Source organism: Etheostoma cragini, chromosome 7 (assembly GCF_013103735.1).
Source record: "Etheostoma cragini isolate CJK2018 chromosome 7, CSU_Ecrag_1.0, whole genome shotgun sequence".
In the NCBI taxonomy this organism is placed as follows: domain Eukaryota; kingdom Metazoa; phylum Chordata; class Actinopteri; order Perciformes; family Percidae; genus Etheostoma; species Etheostoma cragini.
Genome location: NC_048413.1, coordinates 17,451,778 through 17,473,056, shown reverse-complemented (window position 1 = coordinate 17,473,056; position 21,279 = coordinate 17,451,778). Strand labels below are relative to the sequence as shown.

General features: G+C 38.6%; 1 protein-coding gene across 1 annotated transcript in view; it reads left to right on the top strand.

Moving 5' to 3' along the window:
• pex14 (peroxisomal biogenesis factor 14) overlaps positions 1-21,279 on the top strand; it is a 43,302-nt gene that overhangs the window by 6,499 nt on the left and 15,524 nt on the right. Inside the window, exons 3-4 of the mRNA XM_034877635.1 lie at positions 13,443-13,527; positions 19,465-19,590. Coding sequence (XP_034733526.1) covers positions 13,443-13,527; positions 19,465-19,590 — 211 coding nt within the window. The remainder of the gene's footprint in view (positions 1-13,442; positions 13,528-19,464; positions 19,591-21,279) is intronic.

The window sequence follows — 21,279 nt, the reverse complement described above, 5'->3', positions numbered from 1 at the left end:
TCATGTCCAAGGACGAGTGGCGCAGGGTCAGCTAATTGCTTTTATGATTATGATTTCACGTCAGATTTATCGTGCATGCTCGGAGCACATCTTCCAGGTCTTGCCGACGTTGCTGGCTCAGATGGGGAAAATGAGTTTACAGCTTCTGGCTGTGACTTCTTGTTTAAGTGCAGGTCACACTTTTTGACTCATTAGAGTTGAACGCAAAGGGTGAATCACACAAGCTTTTCCTGTAAAAGCCCCTTTTTTATGTCAGTAAATTAGAGCATTTCTTTACTTTGTCTTCAACATGTGCTAAAGTTTGGAGGTCATGAGTGAGGAATGACACAGACGAGAGTTTTTGGTTTTTCTCTTGTTTGAACTTTTTTTTTTTACAAGGCATAAATCTCTCATCTTTGCAGATGAAATCATCACGCTTACTACCCTCAGAGAATGCCAGAGTTATCAGTTGACTTCTTTTTGATGTTGGTGACTTTTTTTTCTATTGGTTCCTCCCATCTCTTTGAAAATGATGAGCACAGATGAGTCCAATACATTGTAAACATTTTATTTAGTTTGTGGTTCCTGTCTCATGTGCTAAGCCGGACTAGATCTGCATTGCCAACCCCAACAATAGCAACTTTATCTTTGTATTTTGATGAGATCATTGAAAATCCTTTAATTTACTGTAAAATTCATGGTGTATGAAGTATCTGTTTTCGTGTATGTCAATAATACGCATATTTTATGTAGATATTGTTTCATGTCGTGGCCCGTGGCTCTTGGTTTGTTGCAGTAATTTGACCTCGCTCTGACCTTACTGGCTGGGCCGCAGTGTGACTAGTGACAGATGCAGCCTGGGAATATGGTTTGGATAGTTTTCCAATGCTCAGAGGAATGTTAAAGCTAGTTTTACCCAAAGTTCATTCTGGAGACACATGTAAAGTCTGTGATTAAGCCGAATTCAATAAACTTTAATGAATACTTAGGGCTTTATTTGTAGGGTTTTTCGTCTCAGCAAGTACATTAATGTAAACAGCATGGTAGCAGAGCTGTAATTTCCTATTCTCCCACAATTTAGTGAACTGTCATAATATGTTTACTTAAGAAATGATAGAAATACGACACCAGTTTAATTACAGCTTAGTCATTTTGCCTCAATATACTTGGGAAAGTGGCCTTATTGAGTTCAGCTTCCTTTATACTCTCTATTCTGCTTTGTAATTACTTCAGCTTGATTTATCGTCTTTTCTTTGTGTTTATGGTTGTAAACTGCTCGAGTGAGTAACTTGGTCTGAGAGTGGCTTGTCTCCTCGTAGCGAGGCTGGAAATCTCCCGATGAATCTGAGATGTCTCCGCTGTCAAGACTGCTCACATCGCTCTCAGCCTCCAATGTCACTTTCAAGGCATAATTACACAAGTTGTGTTGATTAGTATGAGAAGCAATTACGCTGGCTTTCCGCAGTAAATGGAAAATGTGATGGCTCTTGATTGACAGGAAGCATCCTGGCTTTAATAAGTAAATGACTATGGTAATTCAGGTGCTGAGACCCTTTGATTTGTCAGCATCTTACTAATTTTTGTGATGTCCTCTGATTTTAATGAACACGAATTTGATTGAATGCTGCACCCGTCCGTCCGTCTCTCTCCTCTCTGACCAGCAAGTGTTCTCACAAGGGAGCCATATGCTTATGCTTCCAAAGCTATCCTAAACAATCCTGCTGCCGCTGCTTAATTATTTCTGCAAAAAATAAAACAAGAAATAAACGAACAACATGCCGTTTTTGCAAAATGTGTTTTAGCACATCACGCCTTCACAAGTGTGGGAAATCAGAGGAAAAATTATTTGTAATTGACACTTTGGGGAATGTTTTTTCTCTTTTATCTGGCTTCCCAGCAAGCTATTAGCTGTTAATTTGTCGGCAAGCTCCCCTACAGCGCCAGATATTTGTTCAAATGCTGGGATCCCCTCAGTGCATTTGTAACTACACTTCTGAAAATGCTGCCCTGTCTAATTATGTAATATAATACTGCCTTTTAGGCAAGTTCCTTTTAATTGAATAATATTAGTTCTAGCTCAGCGTAAGCTATTGGAACAGCAATACTTAAAAGAGCTCTTTATAAGGTATACAATTCACAATAATCTATTGTAAAATGTAGCTAAAACAGAGTCTGCAGTTTACTCGTTTTATCGACACAACAATCTTAGCTTTTACACTAACAACTGTGTATTTTAAATTTTTTTGAATTGAGGCCAAACATTTTTAAACAATGATAAAATATGATTGGCCCAATCCTCAGTCTCATATTTCTTTCTTTGTTAACCACAGTTGGCCTAATCAAGTAATTCCCTGTTGATCTTAGTAACCCCCTATAGAGTCATACATGCATAAATATAATAAAATAATTTGCTCTTGCACTCCCTAGCCCAGCTGTAATTTATATGGATTGAATGAGTGCTGCATTGTGGAAAAGCACAAGTGGACCAAATGCTCGTTTGTCACCTCTAATAAATGTTGGAATGTAAATTATGAAGTTATGCTTCAGATGTAAATGCACTTTATTCCAGTCCTTTAATGTAAACAGCCCACTCCAATACATTAAGGGGGGAGGAGGAAGGGACGAGGGGGATTTGACTTGGAATTTTGACTGTTTTCACAATCAATAATAAACACAAAAGAGCCTAGATGGGAACTTTATAACATATCTGAAGTATGGTTCATAAATTATTGCATGAAAGCAGGCATGTACACCAAAAATGTAAATACATTAATGTTATTAATAATGTAGTGACTAATAGTTCTATCAAGACTGTAATAGCAGTTTAATGGAATATGACAGCAAGAATGTATTACACTTCTTACATTTAGATGGGTCCTTACATGACATTTATCAGGGATTTCTAAAACATTTTTTTTATTTTGTTAAGTTAATTGCTTCTTTTCCCTCCCCCCTCAATGTCTTCCCTGGGAGGGGGGCAAAAAACTGGTAATGGATATTAATTAATATGCGTCAGTTTTCTGGGTTTGATTAAAAATAATGAAAGCAAAATGCTAATGGGATTTCAGAGTTTCTCTGTGTGTGGCACCCTGAGATTGGAGCTTTATCTGGAGAATCTGACAAAAAGAGATAGTGGGCTACTCTTCAGGCTAAAATGAAAGTGGCAGAATACAAAAAAGTGAGATAAATGTATCATAAAACCTGCAAAAAGTGTACTTAAGTGAAAATATTGCACTCTAATTAGCCTAAGTTACGATGTGTAAAACAGAGATACATTAACACTAAACTGTAAAGTTTTCATTTAATTTTTAAATGAAAAGTTGAGCCTGATTTACAGTTCATCCCCTCTTCTCAGAACAATGTTATCCTCACTTGCAAAGTTTCATTCCTGAATTAAAGAAACACGAGAATCATTTCTGACAAGTTTCTGTCTTGGTAAGTTGTTTTTCGGTCTACTGTGATGTGTTTCTAATAATAATAATTCTAATTCTAGGATGTGTTTTTTGGCCTTTCATTGAAATTAGACGCTCCTCATGCTTCTTTAAACTTGAGCTACACTTCACTTGGCACTGATTATAGCGGTACGTCTAGGCCTTCATCTATAGTCCACTACAGTCAGCATGGAGAAACCCTTGCCAAGACTTCTTTGTGTCTGGATGCAGTCTTCAGCAGAAAGAGGACTTTAAAAGCTATCATTAAGGTGGGGCACAAGTGTAGACCAGCAGTGAAACAGAGGTTGGCACAGTAAAAAAGCAACTGTAGCCACTTGCACAACTGACAATTATCCAACACCTGGACTGGCTCCGCTCCCTGGCATGTGCGTCAAGACTGTCGACTTCTTGTTAATGCTGTGATTAACTGGAAGATTGCATTTGTTTTCCTGTGAGGCTCTCCTGGCAGCAGTATTTTGCTTTCTCTTTGATTAAAATAGTAAATGGATGCATACATTGTAGCTCTGTCATGAACTTCAAAAGAAAGGGTGAGATTGAGATGATAGGAACAGAATAAATAGAAGAGAGGTTGAGCCTTTTTCCCTTTACAGATTGTGTTTACTGTGACATTTTGGAGTTTATGGGAGGTATTGGTGGCTTCCAATCCTGTGGAAAGCACAAATGCTCTTTGGTTGTCCCCAAATGTGACTCAGAATTAGATTTTTGTATATGTCTCCCTGTTATTGTCTTATTATTTACGGTCACTACGTGACTTGCCTTCTGTCCGTCCCTCCTCACATCTATTGGACTATGTCATGGTTTTCTTCCTTTCCGTACTGTGAGGAAAGTAGTTTTAGGTATCAGGGGGACAAGAAAAGGGAAAGTGAAGGGACTTGGTCAAACAGCCTGTACTTTTGAAATGCAGAGAGTGGCATTGTCATGTGTTTTCTGTGTCAAGGTCGACAGAAAATGTCAGAACAGGTGCTTGTCTGCTTCTGAGCTGCTTGCCAACTCAGCCCCTCTGCTGTAACACGCCACCCCATGTGACATTATAGTGGTTTGCTGTGGGTCGTCTGCTCTCCTCTTTCTTTTAAAGGAGCCTGGTAAAACATGTATTTTCCACAGTTACCACATACATTGATTTAGTTCAGATGGGTGTTGACACCAAAACTTTGACCACTGCTTCTGATTGTCAGATAGTCACAAAAAGTATTGGTGCTGTGCAGGAATGATGTGCAATATTCCTTTCTGAATACTCATTTTTTTCTGCTGTTTTGATCTGATTATATCTTCCCATTTTGGGAGACATATTTACATACTTCCAAAAAGACCCCTTTTTCAAGAAGACTGTACATTTAAAAAAAAAAAAAATCTAATAATCTGAGATCGTAAGAGCCAAAGAGAGATCCAAAGCAAGAACATAAATATATTAACGTTGCGTGACATCTGTGATTTAAGGTGTACTAATTCATTATCATTGTTGCGTTCAATACTGTATGGTTGTTAACAATGCATGAAGCAAACATGTTGCAAAACCTGAAAATTCTGTCTGAACTTCTCAGAAAAGGTGGATAATGTACTGTAGATGTGGCATAAACTAAATGTCACAGATGCTTTTGCCACTTTATGACATTTCATAACCAATGAAATCTCCAGCGTGTAGCCTCACTGTCTCAGAAAGGTTGAAATGAAGAATAATCATTCGATCCGACGAGCTGTCGTGTTTGTATCCTCTCTGGCATTGGGTTAAATGAGAAGAAAGAGAACTGCAACTTCTGCGACCCTGATGAGTGTCTTCTGACGCTGTCAGCACCACACTCTTTTTATGCTTATCCTACTCTCGAGGTTAGATTCTTACTGGCAGCTGGAAGCCTCCAGAAAAGGAGAATTAGCCAACATTTTTCTTTGTCACTTAGTGTGATCAGGAACAGACTCTGTCTGCTCTCTTTCTTCAAAACCAAACTCAAGCATACTGCCCTAAGTTGCTTCCCTCATTTGACGGTGATTTCAGTTTGACTAATCTGCCGCTGTAGATGTGTGGCCCATTCTCTTGGCAAGTGTCTCTAAATGTTTCTGACAGGTCTCAGGTCTCGAAAAGACAGGCCGCAAGGGTAAACTGCCAGGCTTTCCTCCCCCCTTTGACTCCACCCGTACCACCCCTGACCAATAGATGGCGATGTTAATCTTCTCTGGCTCCCCTCCTGCCTTGACGCGTCTCCCTTAACACCATACTTCTTCTCTATTTCTCTCTGGGGCACTCGCTGAGGAAAGAGGGGTCTCACCCCGTGTGGAGGGTCATGCCACCAATTCCTCGCCCCCTTTAAAGCCCATGAAATTACTGATCCAAGACGCGCGATTAGTGCATTCAGCCTATTGACTGGAGACGGGTTGACGCGAGATTATAATGTCACTGGAATGTCACAATCTGCCTGGTTGTCTTTGTGAGCATACTCTCATCCGGTGGCATAGTGTACCCAAGAAGGTATAATTTATTAGAATCTATTATCACCGGCCTCTCTATTCTAGTTTTATTAGTCAATTTGGCAGGATGAAAGGACTGCACACAGAACTGATGCCAACTTCACCATAGCTCCCTGCTTTATTTGCCTAGTGCAGTGGTTCACTTCAAGGTGCGTTGCTGTGTGTGGATTGCAGGGTATGCACGTATGTGTCTTTGGGTGGGTGCTGCCGGAGTGTGAGGAGCAGTTTGGATCAACAGAGGAGGATAGGCTTGTCATTGTAAGTTGCTTGTGACGGAGGCAGCGCTTCTTCTGACACCACAACACAACTTCTGTGGTGTGTCGCTTGGACACAAGCTTCACGTTGTTTGCCACTGGTGCCATTTGCGTTTTGCCTCAATCAGCTAATTAAATGTGAAAGGCTGGCGGGCCTTGATGATATGAAGGACAACACAGTGGTGGCAGTTTTAGGAAAAGCCTTTGTGTCGTTGTTGTTTTTTTTACTGTAGCTTCTCCCATTTCAGCTTACTTGTTTTCAGCCTCAGACCAGTTTATTGTGGCTAAAGTGTAAATGTCTGAACAGTTTTTCTTGGCCTCAGTGCAGTTTTTGTTCCTTTTTAAAGATGTGGATACATCTCATAAAATTATGATTAAAGTGTGTAATTTGTCATGTTTTTTATGAAATTCAATGGAGCACCCAATGATGAGTCTGCAAAGTATTTTCATATATTTTATGTGTCAAGACTTTTGGTAACGCATGTAAATCACTTTAAAAGCGCATTTTTAGTCATTTGACCGTGATTGGTAATAAACTCAAACACAGCATACATACTACAGATTTAGTTTGCATTTCAAAAATTTTACACAATTATTTTGTGATTTAATCAAATATGTGATTTTTATGTTAAGAACATTTAAGTCAGAGAGCAAAGATCAATGACCCTAGTTTACACACAGTGTTGGTTTTCATTGTATTCTAAACATTAGTTCATATGTTTGAGTTCTGTTTTTCCTTTCATACAATAGGTAACACATTTCCAAAACCAAAAAATAGCCACATTATTGAGCACATTCCACTGGCCTAAAGTTTGATTGGGAGTCCTCTTGTGTTAAGTAACACTCAATCCCCGTACCGAAGAGCACTGCTTGTCACAGAATGTCATCAGTGACTGTAAAAAAGAAAAAGGAAAGCTTTGAATTACAGGAAAGAGGCACTGCATTAAAGAACAAAGGAGATCGATCACAGTACATTAAATTTTATGCGAATGAAAAAAAAAATCAACTAATTAAAATTGATTACTCCTGCTTTGTAAATGTGTTTCTGAATTAAATTATTGTATGAAAACATTTTGACCAATCGAGGAGCTGAGGAAGTATCCATTACTGGATTGCAGCTGAGAAGGGGCTGGAATGTTTTGTGGTGGCTAAGTAGTTTGTTGTGCTCCGCTGCAACTCCCCTATTGCTCCCCCACTGCTAAAGTGCCATGGGTTAATCTCTGATGACCCTCATCTCTCAGAGCAGCTCCAGACTCATGGTTTTGGCCTTTTACCTGAATTAAAAGGAATTTGTGGGCTATATAAGTATTTTTGTCCAAAGTGGGTGAAAGTGAGGTGTCACTGACGGAGTCGCTGCTCTTTAGTCATTGAGGCTCTCTGGGCTCTCAGGGCCCCGCTGGGGACGTCCATATCTAAACATCATCTGTCTCGCTAGTTTAGCAAGGGCAACCCCCGTAGCACGACTGACAGTTACACATTAAGAAATGTCAGACTCTGCTTTAAACCGAATCTCTCAAGCTTGTTTTGAATTGGCTGGATGCCACATGTTTCTCTTCACGTTTAGATCTTACAAGAATAAAATAAATGCTTTTTTGCTGCTAGCATTATGAACTACTGTTGGTTAATGCTGCACTAAAATGGCTTTGTTTTTAGTTTTTTTATCTTGTTTTTCCAGATCTTGAAAGAGGATGAATTCATATTTTTTAAATCAACAACCTTATAAAAAGACACCTGTTGACCCTATTTCTTAGTTTTAAGCAATATCATAATTTATATTTACAATATGAAGGGAGTGAAGCAACCAAATGACATCATACACCCAGCATATTGAATCGTAAAATACAGGACTTGCCTACAGTTTTGAAATACAATTTTACACCATAGTAAAAAAAAAATGCTTTCTCCATTTCCAAGTGTGAAGGTGGGAATGAACCGGGCAATAGGGCTGCCCGATTAATCGCTATTAAATAGCGATCTTGATTCACCCTGTTCACAATTTCATTTTTAAACAACTTTGCCTTCGACTTTCATTCTCATTTAAGTTTACGAGCCGATTGCATCACAAACACAACACTACTTTCTTTTAGTTTTAAACATAAACTGTGTAAAATGTTTTACAGCGCTCCCAAGCGCTGCAATGCTCTCCCTTCTCTTCATTGAAGCCTCTATGTTTACAGCCTTGTGGTGATGCGCAATGTGCTATAGGTGCCAAGAAAAATGTGTTTGGTACTGCCAATTTGTTTTGTTTTGTCATGGTTCATGTGTGCAATAAACATTATACTTCGTGAGAAGAAATCGTGGCAGAGAAGTGTGATATCCATTGTAAGCAAAAAAAAAAATCGTGATTCACATTTTTCCCCGAATTCTGCAGGCCTACCGGGCTTTTCTTTTTTCTTGATTACCTTAATATAACTCCAAAAGCTGTTTTATCTCTATTCATCAGTACTCTGCACAGTTTTTCCAGTTTGATGATGTCCTCGCTGGGTTAAATATACTTTAACCCCTTGTGTTTTTTACCGCTGAACCTACTCAACTTTTCCATGTTTGTGATGACAGAGCTGTGATAGAGAAATGCTGCTGAATGGAAAGTTTGGTCTGTACATACAGTGGACTTGAAAAAAAAGCTTGATTTCCGTCCACCAACCCCCCCGCTACAAAAATTGCATAATGCGCTTTTGATGTCATGATTGTAGCCTTGCCCATGGCTCTAACACTGACACTGATACAGCACTGTATGTTATTTTTAAACCTTTGCAAATCAAATGTCAATGAAGTTTTCCATGACCCCTTTTCATCTATGTGGACTTTGATCTTTAAATTTCAAAAGTTACAATCATTCGATAAAGATTGACCACATTCAGAGAAGAGAATAAGACACACAAAACCAAACCACTGTACATACCCTTCTACTTGCTGCATGTTACACGTTTAAAAGTAGGTTTTCTCAAAGTTTATCAGAAGAATAACAGCCCATGTGTCACCCGTAGTCCTTTATCCAATTTTACTGAGGTTGAGTTTCACTAGTGGTTGTTCATTTAATTTCTTCCTATTGTTGCTTCTCCGAGAAGCAATGGCTAAAAGAGAAGAAGACACTCAAAGTTTCTTTTATACAGTCATTGTCAGAATGGTTCAGCTCCAGCAGAGTTGTTTAAACTCATGCAGTGTCTGAATGAGAGTGGATGTGGAGGTTAGCTAAATGGTCTGGTCTGCACCTCACTTCCTGATGTCTCTCAGGGTCAATAATTCCCTATTGTTGCTCCCATGAGGCTTTATTTCCTCCGCTAAAGGTCATATCAAGGCGGGAAAGATGTCACAGTTAGAAGGGCATTTAAAGCTGCTCTTTTAAAAAAATTAAAAAAAGCACTGCTGGCCACATCAAGCAGTCAGGCAACTAAAGGAAACCCAATAATTGCATTAAAACTTCATTCCTTTTTGGTAAGGCTCTGGTATCAGAAAGGTATTAGGTTAAGTCATTTAAGACAGCTGCCCCTGATAGCAAGTCATCCATGAAAGCACCAAATTAATATAGAGCTTCATTTTTCGCCGTCTCTCACTTTCTCTCGCTTTTGGTCCTCCAAACGTGTGTTTGGGGGGGAAATTTGAGACCAGCCTAACACAATTTTTGTTCGTGTCTATCAGTCTGTTATTATATCAGGGGCACTTCTCCACAAATGTACAGACCGGGGCAATTTGGAATGAATTGATTCACACTGAGACTGAATCCTATACTTGCTAATGATTTCCTTTTAGCCCCCCCACCCAAGTTCTCGTTCCATCATGTCCTCTGAATGTCTTCATTGTTGCAGACAAAAGGTGTCCAAATTCTTTTTTGTGGAATAGATGACATGGATTACGGTTTTGCTAAGTGCATGGGAATTTATATATTTTTTAGTTGGTTAACTGGTGGCTTGGATTGGCCCAAACAATGACAAGTTAAAACAAGAGTCTTGAATTAGATTTATTTTAGTTTATTTCTTTTATATTTTGTTAAAAAAGTAAAATAAAGTAAACAAGCCCAGCAACCATACAGTCAGTGGTGCAGATAGATCTATCTATCTATCTATCTATCTATCTATCAATCTGTCTAGCATTTGTTCTTGTTCTATAAGTTTCTTTTTAAACACATAAGTTCCTCTTAAGTAATGTTTACACTCTCTTATTTGAAACAACCCTTGGATTCTCTCCGATAGCTGTTGATTATTTACTTTGTACATGATTTGTGCAGTTTTAAAGTCAATAATATCTTTCAATTGTAGTGCTTGTTTGAAAAGTGGATTAGTTGGTGCTCTATAAGTGTTTCTCTTTTTACCCTTTTTTGAAGGAGGAATATATGTTCAGTGTTTTTATTTTGTAAGTGTCTTTCCATACTTCTGAACAGTAAGTAATGTATGGCAGTATGAAGGACCAATACAATGTGTACAATGAGCGTGGATTTTATAGGTATTGCAATTGATTTAGATAGATTGGCCTTAATATGATTTATATGTGGCTTCCAACATTATGAAAAGTAATGAATAATTTCTTGTGAGGCATCTTTTAAATCTGTTGTGGTTCAAATGTTGTTCTGCAGTTTATTTCAAATACTGAAACTTACTACAACTTGAAATAAGCTACTGAAACCAGCCAAGAGCACCAATTGTAAGACATACAGTTTGTTGCTGAATTTCCCAACTGCTCCTATCATAAAACTCCATAATGCACAGCTGCATAATATTAATAGGTATTATTGTTAAGTGCTGTTACTAGCTAGAGCAAAAATATACAACTGGTTACATGAATTCCCTCAGGCGTCCAACCATGTGGTTCGAACATAATTGGATTTTATCCTCATTTCTCCTAATCCACAGAATTACAATTGTAATTTTTAGACAAGTGCAGTGCGAAGTCTTGTCCAATTCAAACTCAATAACATTCCTGTAATCTTGTCCGTTCATCAACTTCCCTCTCTTTAAGTGGGTTGGTTAATGTTATCTCTTCCTATGATTGAGTTTTTGCCTCTTTTTCGGCTTTACCGGACACTTTATTGGTTATCTGGTTTGTAAAGATTATTGCTCTTAACATGGAGCACTTTGGTGCATTAGCAGTTAAAGTTTTACAAAAAGCTTTACAAAAGAGTCTAATTGTCTAACTGAAAAATTTGCTAGTTTTTCAAAAGGAAGACATTCACAACATTATTTATTTTAGTTATTTACACTGCAGACCTAAATGTGCCTTGTATTGTTACCCATCTCAACCCCCTAAAAGCACTGTGTGCTACCCAACACTATAACTGCAATGATCCATAAGTCAATAACAAGACAAGACTGAAATCTGTGCAATGTGGTTATAATTGATTGAGATGTCTGGGTTGAACTTGTGCAAAGCATCTATGTCATCTGCTAAGAAGTGCACTTTTCCTCTCCCTGAAGATCTACCACTACAGTTTTAACCAAATGGACATTTGCCTCATTAGATTGCCGCTGAGCTAGCTGCGGTGCTTACTTAGATGTCATACTTACGCCTATTAAAATTGACACAATTTTCCTGTCAATGTTGTGCTGTTAGAATTTTAAGAGAATGTAAACAAGGTTTGCTCATTCAGCATATTCTTCCTCTATTAGGTCATTACCTCTCCCAGGGCCTACATCACACCGTTATTTACTGGAATAAATATTAGAATATTAGATTTCACTGTATTTATCTCTGGTTTCTGCCTTTACCACAAGTTGTCTCGTTGACTCACTTACTTGAACAGTAAGAGCTTTGCCAAGAGCAGGATGATTTTGTCTTGTTATCAAAGGGGTATTTTCTGTTTTTTGACTGCATCTTTTGGCCCAGAACATGAGTTGGGGGTTCACCATGGAAATGGTTTAATCTGCTTGTCACAGTGAAGGTTCCAGGTGACTGACTTTATTGAGTCCTCAGCATGTAGGGATGCAGGAAATTCCATATCCCTTGCGTAACCCATGTGTACATGAAGGTCACGGAAGTGTCACAGTAAAATGGTAGATTAGTGTCTAAATAAATTGTGCCAGCATCTCTTGGGATGAAAATTTGATAAAATGCACTGTTGAAGTTGCATTACTGCATTTATCTAAAAGTAGCTTAACAAATTGGTATAAATCTGATGGAGCTGCATGGTATATTCATGTGTGTACCTAGGTAGAATACAAGTGTTCTTAAGTTGCTTTTGAGTTTATTCATAGTCTTCTAAAGAAAAGTCGAACATATTTTCATAAGTTCCGTAAAGTTGCCTGCGCTGTGATCCTCTACTGTACTGAGTGTTTGTCACAGAAATCTAGCTCTTTATGCAGCCGCTCTGCCACACCTACCCTTTGTACAAGTTTAAACTGTAATTCTTTTGGATTGAAACAGGTTCATAGTATATGCAATGCATTACCCAAAACGAATTACCACTGGCAGGGCGCTCAATCACTTTGTATCTTTCAACACTAAGAGAAAAGAAGAGTAATCAAAACCTTTCAACCTATTAGAGGGATGACTTTTACAATTGAATCACAGGGACCACAGGTGCGATAATAAGTCATCTAAACCTCCCCTCCAGTGTGTTTCCCCTTTCTCTGTGTTCTTACATATTTATCTATTTCAGAAGGCGCCACTTCATGGCGCCCACTTCAAATTTATGTTTTAATGCCATTTGAGGAAGATTTTTTTCTCTCCCTCCAATTCTTGGAAATGCATACTGGGGTGGAAAATTAAGGTGCATCTCGAAGGAAAACATAATAGAATCGATGAATGCAGTGCACTTAAAACTACTGATGTTCTGATGCTATTTAACGTTCTAGTGCATTAACGTTTCAAGTCATTACAACATTCAGGCTGGGTGATTTGATCATGGCAGGTTTTTAACTGGAAGAATTACAGAAGTTTTCAGCCTCGGATTCTCAAGTTATTAGATACAAATGATCACCTCTGCATTAAGTATAGATTTTCTTCCACTGCGCACTTAAGAATGGAAGTTTGTCTTTAAGAGGGTAATAGCAAATTAAGCTCCATACTCCATTTGTTCAGCACTCTTGATGGGCTAATTTTATAACTGCTGATTTGGTCATTCCCCACATTTAGCTGGAAAGTGGTCAGGTGGTCTTTCTCCTCACAGCTGGGTGTGGGGGCTTAGAAGCAACTATCAAATGGAATCCATTTATGTTTTTAGTCTGGATTTATAACGAACCTTTTTTCTTAAAGAAGGTCTAGACTGTTGTTTGTACTGTTAAAAGCTCACTTTCCTGCAGATGTTATCTTCTTCCTCTCACTTTATCTCATTAAGAGGAATTAAATCACATTTGTCTCTTCCCAGATTACCACTGCTGTAAAATTTCTACAGAACCCAAAAGTACGTCAGAGCCCCTTGTCCACCAGAAAGGCCTTCTTGAAGAAAAAAGGTAAGACATTTGATGTGCTCTTGAGTTCTGTTGCAGGCAATGCGGAAAGCCCTAAAAAATACAATATTGATTTGTAAAAAAAAATTGTATTTAAATTTTAATCCATATGTGTTTGTTTACAAAATGTGGTTGGCCAGGGATGCACACACTGTTTTTTTGTTTTTTATATGATAAGCTCTTAAGGGTCAAAGGTTGTGGCTGTAGCTCTTTACCCTGGGGGTCTAACAGAGGTGGTCGATTTAGCTTCAGAGTGCATGATTCAGGCCCTGTGAATAAATGACACACCAGTTGGGATGCTCCTTTGGGTTTAGGAAAATTAATATTGACAAACTCCCTCTGCATTTTCAATGGAATATTCAATATTGCCTTCCAGCATTTTAACCCTTTTACTTAATTTAACTGTTATCGTAAATTTGAAGCATGGCACAGAGAGGTTTTCTAAGCAGGGATTGTGGCAATGTTTGCTGGCTCTACAGTTTCTTTGCAATTCATTGAGATTATTTCTGACACATTGTTTGTGCAATAAAACTTGCAAAAAAGCTTTATTACATTGAACTCATTTAAGTCGGTTCAATATAAAGTGGAAGTGGAGTGCAGTGTTATGCCATGAAATTCTCACAGTTGGCATAAGATGTGCAATGTTAATATGTACAGAGAGAGTATGTAGTTTTACTTCAGATAAACTATTAATGGTAAGTAGTTTTATTTCAGTTCTTCACAAAACAGTTCTGTTTTTGGGGGACTTTGTCTCCAACATTGGAGTAGCCAAACATTGAAAAGTGAGCCTAAAAGCTCCATGACAGGGGGAGGTAACCTGAGACCAAATCCATGTTTGCCGGCTGCTACTACACACATCTCATGTGGCTCTAATGACTCTTGATATATTTTGAAATTTCTTTGTCTTTGTGTCTCATTATTGACAACTAAGGCATGTTCATAATCTACTGTTGGATATCTCAAATGTAATAAGGCCTCATCAATACCAAATGATGTCATACTATGCCACATTTTCTTCTTACTTTCTGCTTTGTTGTAAACTCAACAGAGCTCCGCTATCCAAAATGGTTTGCTCTTACTGCACTTTAAGTCAATGAAATATGTATGATGCTTTAATGCAGATTTATTTTGGAAAGTCTGTTTCACTGTAGATCTAAACAAGAACCCTCGATTTGCATGAGAACATTGATCTCAGAGAGAGACAGAGAGAGAGCAATGAAACACTAAGCACAAAGTATGTTTGAGTAGCACTCTGCAATATTCATACTGTAGAATAACTCTTTGTTTGTATGGTATAGACATATAACAGTGAACCTGGAAATCCGGTACATTCATACTTGATATTCCAGAGTTATTTCTGGAAAGTGTTGTAACACACTAATTTCAACGTTAGAGCAGTATTTGTAAATGTTCGTTCCGGGAAATTGTGTCGAAAAGGCAATGGTAAGCTCCACATTGAACATTTTCGTAGTAATAATCTGAGTGTCATTTAGAAAATAACGAATGAAATAACGACGAACAAATTAATGATTATTAATTATTATTATTAATTAATGATTGGTCATGAGGATTTTCGATTAGTTGCTTCCTTTTCTGTCTCACTTGAGCCATATTAGACTTTTGCATAGACATAGCAGCAGGCCAGTATTCACAGTTCTTCTGTTTCTATACCCAGCATGAATTGTCCTCTCAACCCTTTGACCTAGAAACTCAATCATCCTCCTCCTCCACAGTCACCACAGCAAATGTGTCAGTCTTAATTTCTAATACAGTTTAATGTCATATTTATGTAAATACTTCTGGATTTTACTCTATATTAACAGCCAGAAATGTCAAAGCACACATAAAATGAAACAATACCATCTCCCGGTAGAGTGGATTTTAAATTGGATTCCTCTTGCTGCCAGTACTTACGCTGGACAGCTGATGAAGGGGAAAATAGGGCCAACTTTGATTGCATGTTGCAGAATCTTTACACAATAATCTTGCTCCTGCATATTATTTCCCTGCACATTTGTGCCGTAATCTGCACTGAAGAATGTCTCTCTAGTTACATCTCCTTTTTTTTTTTTGCAACAAGATCCTAATAGTGTGGTTTATTTCAATATTCATTGAAAAATATAATTTTCTGTTTTCCTTCAACTGTCAATTTCAGGTTATGAATTGGCAATTATGCAGTCCAATATTTCTAGCTGCCCTTCTTGAGTCCTTGCTGAATAAACTGGCTGAAATATTGAAACTTTGTCACTTAGATGTAATATGTATCAAGGTTTAAACCCTAGATGTTTTTTCCTTTCTTTTGCAGACAAGTCGGGAAATGAGTTGCAGCCATATTGAAGCAATTTTGCTTTTCTTGTTCCTCAAGATCAAGTAGATTTTATTGTGTTTGAGTGAAATATAATGTGCTCCAGTCTCATCTAGTGAATTGTGCCATCTATGTCCTCTACAATTAACAGATGTAACAACCAAAGAGCGTTGGGCCCCATTTTGGCATCACCATAAAGCCCAGACAATTAGCAGTTACACCCATAATTACCAAAAAAAATCAAATTCACAGAACAAAGTCAACAACATTTTCCAGCTTTCAGCATGTCACTTTGACCGTGGCCCCTAAACTGGCATCACGCATGGGCGCACCCAGACTACCAAACTGAGTGCTACTTGTTTGGGAGAGTGATGCACAGAGAGTCCATGTAGCATTACAGGTAAATACAATATTAAATTCATTAGGCACAGTACATTCTCTGTCAGTGAGAAATAAATGATGGCTTGACTTATTTCTTTTTAATGCCGTCCCAATTGTTATTGAGTTGAATAAATAATGCTAATAGATTTCACCCTGACTAGAGGACCAGTGATCGAGGGTCACAGGGAACACAGGTATGCTCTTGGTCTATTACCATACCTGGTTTGAAGGTAAGGATAAGGTTCATCATCCCAGATATTAATAGGATGCTGTTTGTAAGTGGGGTTATGTGACTCACCTCTCGGACAAAAATGACAATGACCAAGGCCTCCATAGAAGGTAAAGGGATTGATGTGGTTATAAATTACTCCACGGCGCCACCTAGCCTAGGCCTTGCCTACTTTGTCATCAGTACAAGGCGATAAAGCAGGGAAATGAGAGCAGAGTCCCCTTTTTTAATACATAAATGAATACTCTATGAGAGTGGTCATTATTTAGGGCATGCTGTTTTCAAGCAGTTGTACTGGACCAAATGACATGTAGAATCTCCCTCGCCTGCACAGCATGAGAAGTTGCACTCGACTTCTTAATAACCCATTGACCTCCATCTATTTATGACCCCTGCCATGTGGTTTCTTTTCTAAATACGATATTCAAAATGTAATTTTCACTCAAGGGCAACTTCATAATTCAGGCCTTGGACAGCAGTGAAAAAGGCATTCACCTTTTAACACCCAAAATATTTTAGTAAGCAATTTTTATAATTGGCTGTCCGGCCTAGGTGTTGACCCATAAAGTCCAGAAGTGCCAGAATTGTAGAAATGAATTAAATGTAAGAGCCTTGCTGCCTCTTTGCCCTTTAAAAATTCCCAGAGAATATGAGGCACTGAAAATAGAGCTGTAAATATCTCGACGAGAAATGGGTTTTCCTTTAAATAAATACCGATCAGGTTTATGTTGAAAGACAATAGAAAACGTAGCCCAGATATGCAGTTTACAGTATTTATAGCTGTAATATCGAGGTGCCAGCACCGTAATTTCATGCCCCAATGAGAATGGCAAGGTCAAAGCAAATGCTTCGGCTGAGCATCTGCTAATACGGTGACTCATAAACAGGCACTGCGTGTATCAGGTGCACCAAATAATACAGTATAATGAAATACAGAATAGCTTTCCATTATTGTTCTTTTTTTATGGTGTCGTCATTAGGTGTAATTTATGTCTTAAAAAATTCATCTCCCAGCAGGTCGATCTGAAATAGGGGTCCAGGGGTCATTCCACAGGTTTTGGAACCCATAATAAATTTCACCATCCTTTTTTTGTCTTTTCCCTTTTATATGTAAAACTCACTTTCACCTTGTTCGCTTGTTATTTGGATCTAAGGACTCTTTCATTTGCTGTTGTCTTCTCCTCAACAATAAACAGATCAGAGCATAAAACACAACTTGGCAAGCTATAATTTGACTAGTAAACAGCTTCAGCTTCAAAACCTTTTATTTGGGGCATAAACATCATCAAAGATGTGAACAGACATTAATTAAGATGCACATACATTAAGTTCGATAGCAGCATAATTGTGAATTTAAAAGGGAGACCTGTAGGATGTTTTTATTTCATGTCATTTAGTGAAACTGAGATCTTTGCATGTCTCACTCAATAGTCTGCCACTATGCAGTCTGCTGTGGTCAGATGAATCAGGAGTCCAGGGAAACATTATTGCTTATTTGACAGTGCAGTCTGACTGCACAAACTCAGCACATGGCGCTCACCACTTCCTGGCACTCAGGACCTGCTGTAGACTACAGGCTGGCCAATATTTGCCTTCAATTATTCAACAATTTTCATGGCCATTTGAAGTCCTCGGAGCATTTAAATAGGTGACGGGAGGGACCTCCTCTTGGCATAAACTGTGTGGTAGATTATCAAAGGATTTCTTTATGCTTTTGGGTTGCTCATACAGACATACAGTAGGTTGAAGTGGGATTTATGATCAAGGTCTGATCTGCTATTCAGATATTTCAAATGGTAGATTTTGGTTATGATATCTTATCCTCCTTAAGCAATTGAACGTTCTGCTTTACATGTTTGCGTTTATATTGTTAATACTCCACAGGGTTGTTACTGTATTCTTCTTTTGTGAAGTCAGTACCAGAAATAATAGAATTGGGCTCAGCGCGCTTAATGCAAACATCAAGCTATCTCTTGAAACACTGCAAATGAACCTTTTCCAATTGCTTGATTTCTCTTAAAGGATGAAGGAAGTGTAATATGATTCTTAGTTTCTAAATCCTGGGAGAATAGTGCAAGTAAAAGGCTTTCTTACAAAGGGGATTTTCTGTCAATAAGCAAGGACGTGGCCAAAGGAAGTTTTAGTAAGATGTTAGTGAGAGACACAGTTAGGCCACAATGACCAATGCAAAACATAATGATACAGACTTTGCTGATTTCTTTATCAAAAGGTAAACCATGCTTATTAATGAGCTGAGAGCTGCTGTACTTACTAGTATTGGTTCTTTGTCGCTAGCTTTCACCTATTTTAGTCGTAAATTCGTTAATGTTTTTAATGTAGTTCATCAAAAATTGTAATTATTTTCTTTGTTTGGACTAAGTCGCTCTTTAAAAGAAGAGACCCACAGAAATGGCCGCATATGGCACCTGAAATAAAATCCTTTCTTGCCACAAAAGAAGATGTTCATATTAGATTTTTAGCTCCCTTTAGATTCTCCATCAGGGAGCCCTTTGCAATTTAATCATCACTAAAATCATTAAAAAGATCTGAAGATTGAATTATATTGGCATTTGCAAAATTATGTAATACATTTACATTACAATGAAGAAATTAAAATAATGCATTTTTGCTGCCTGGGGTGTCTGAAATCTCCACATGGGAAATATAACTGGAGAAGTGGACAGACTCTTATTTTCTTTGCCTTTGGTGGCAGTTAATAGACTAGCAGAGTTTCAGATTTCATTGCGTGAACCTTTCTACACTATCTGCTTTTGATGGATGTCCCTGAAACGGAAACTCTCAGTGGAATTTTTGAATTATGAAATGAAAATGTATTTTTGAGAAGAGGTCAGGTAAAATTGAATGAAGATTTGTCATACGTTTTCTAAATTGTACTTAAAAGATTTGTGGGCAGCTTGGGAAGTATTTCAAGCATGCATTATGGTAGCCAAGGATCCATTTGGTGTTTCCCATTAACACGCAGTACCCCCTCCGAATGTCTTAAAGGTGTGTGTCTTGATTCCAGGGCTGACGGATGAGGAGGTAGATTTGTCCATTCTGCGCTCTGGCAGCACAGAAGAAATCCTTCCTCTGAGTCCTGCAGAGCCCCCACATCCACTCCATGCAACTCAGCTGGCTCTTGCACCACACAGTGAGTGCACACATCCTCTTTCCCCCTTTGATACCTGGTGCATGTACATATTATTAATATGTATGTGCACATCCTCACCTAAAAAAAAGTGTAATTCCAAACTTAAAGCCTTCTACAGGTTTGCTGTTCCTTCTTAATTTTATTGATTTAAATCCACTAAACAGGATTATTGGTTGCTCACCAAATACCAGGCACTTGTACAGACATGTATACCATACAACATTTGCCTTGATTGGGAATTCATGTACAGGGATTTGACATTGCCCTGCAAAAGCTCATGAAGTCTCTTGCCATTCTGTTTTAAGGGGTTCCACACTGGTAAGACCCCACACCGCAACCTGTATCTTTATTACCTCAGGAGGTTATGAGTGCTGTCCACTGATTTACCAATACAGAATGAAGTCCGCGTAATGCTTAACCCATATGACAATGATTCCAGATGTATTCCACCCTCATTTATTACCACACTGTCCTTGACTCCCCTGGCATCTCATGTTTTGTAATGAAAGTGATGTTGATGGGATGGCCATGTAGTTAGGGAGACTTGCGGCTCTCTGTCCATAGTGGGTTTTTTTATATCAAAACGGCTATAAGGGAGCTGCATAATGAGGTGAGAGCGGGGATTCTTGTATGGGGGGTCATGCTGAAAAGAGGGGGCTACCTTTCTTTGATGTCCTTGTTATGGGGACGGTGCACAGGGCCCCGCATCCATCTCTGTCGAAGTAATGGATACTCTGATCTCTATTTCCACGCGGTAGAAGGACAGGAAGGCCTCCACTGAACCCAATAAATTTGAGAGGAGATTGGAAAAACGGGGGATGGATACCACAGTTCCACAGCTTAAGTGACCAAATAAAAAAAGGAAGATGGCAGAGTGGAAGTGGTAGGGGAAAAAGGAGAGACAGAGGAAGAATGAAAGGTCTTAACGGGGGTGGGGGGGGGGAGCAAGTGAAGACCCCTGGTGATGCAGTGAGGGTCAACCACCTATCCCAAGGACTCCCATGCCTTTCAGAAGCACGGTATTCTGGGATAAGTGACAGTCTATCGCAGATATAATGTTGATGAAGACCCAAATTTATGTGGTTACCATATGGATGCTGGAGAATTTTCGATAGGAAAGGTTACAGGTTCATCCCTCAATGCTGCAACAGCAATGAAATGTGCCCTTGAATAAGGAGAATAAAACAGCCTTCACCTTGAAAGATATACCATATAGTCCAATGTGACAGCAGGTCTCTCATTTTATTTGCATGTCAAATCACACAAGTGGTAAGGCACAAGATCAATCTGGTTTACTTATTACTTACTTAAGCCAGTAAACGTGTACCACATAACCCATTAGGTGTTATCAGACCTGTAATGGAATATCAGTGGCGTATTTTAGTTGCCTAGCTGCTACTAATTTTATAATTGTTTGGGCCCCACCAGAGTAAATAAAAGTAAAACTCACACTGTATTTCTTTCAAACCTGTTTGTTGTTTAGTGACATTTTCAGTTGAATGCCTCCCTTATGTGGGGAATTTCCACTTTGACAGACAGTTGGCCTACCCAGATGACAGCTTGCACAATGACACACTTTCACATTATCTGTCACTCAGCAAGGCATTCAACTTCTAAACACACACACACACACACACACACACACACACTCTCTCAACGTTTTGTATGTTGTAGTGGTTTTATAGGTTT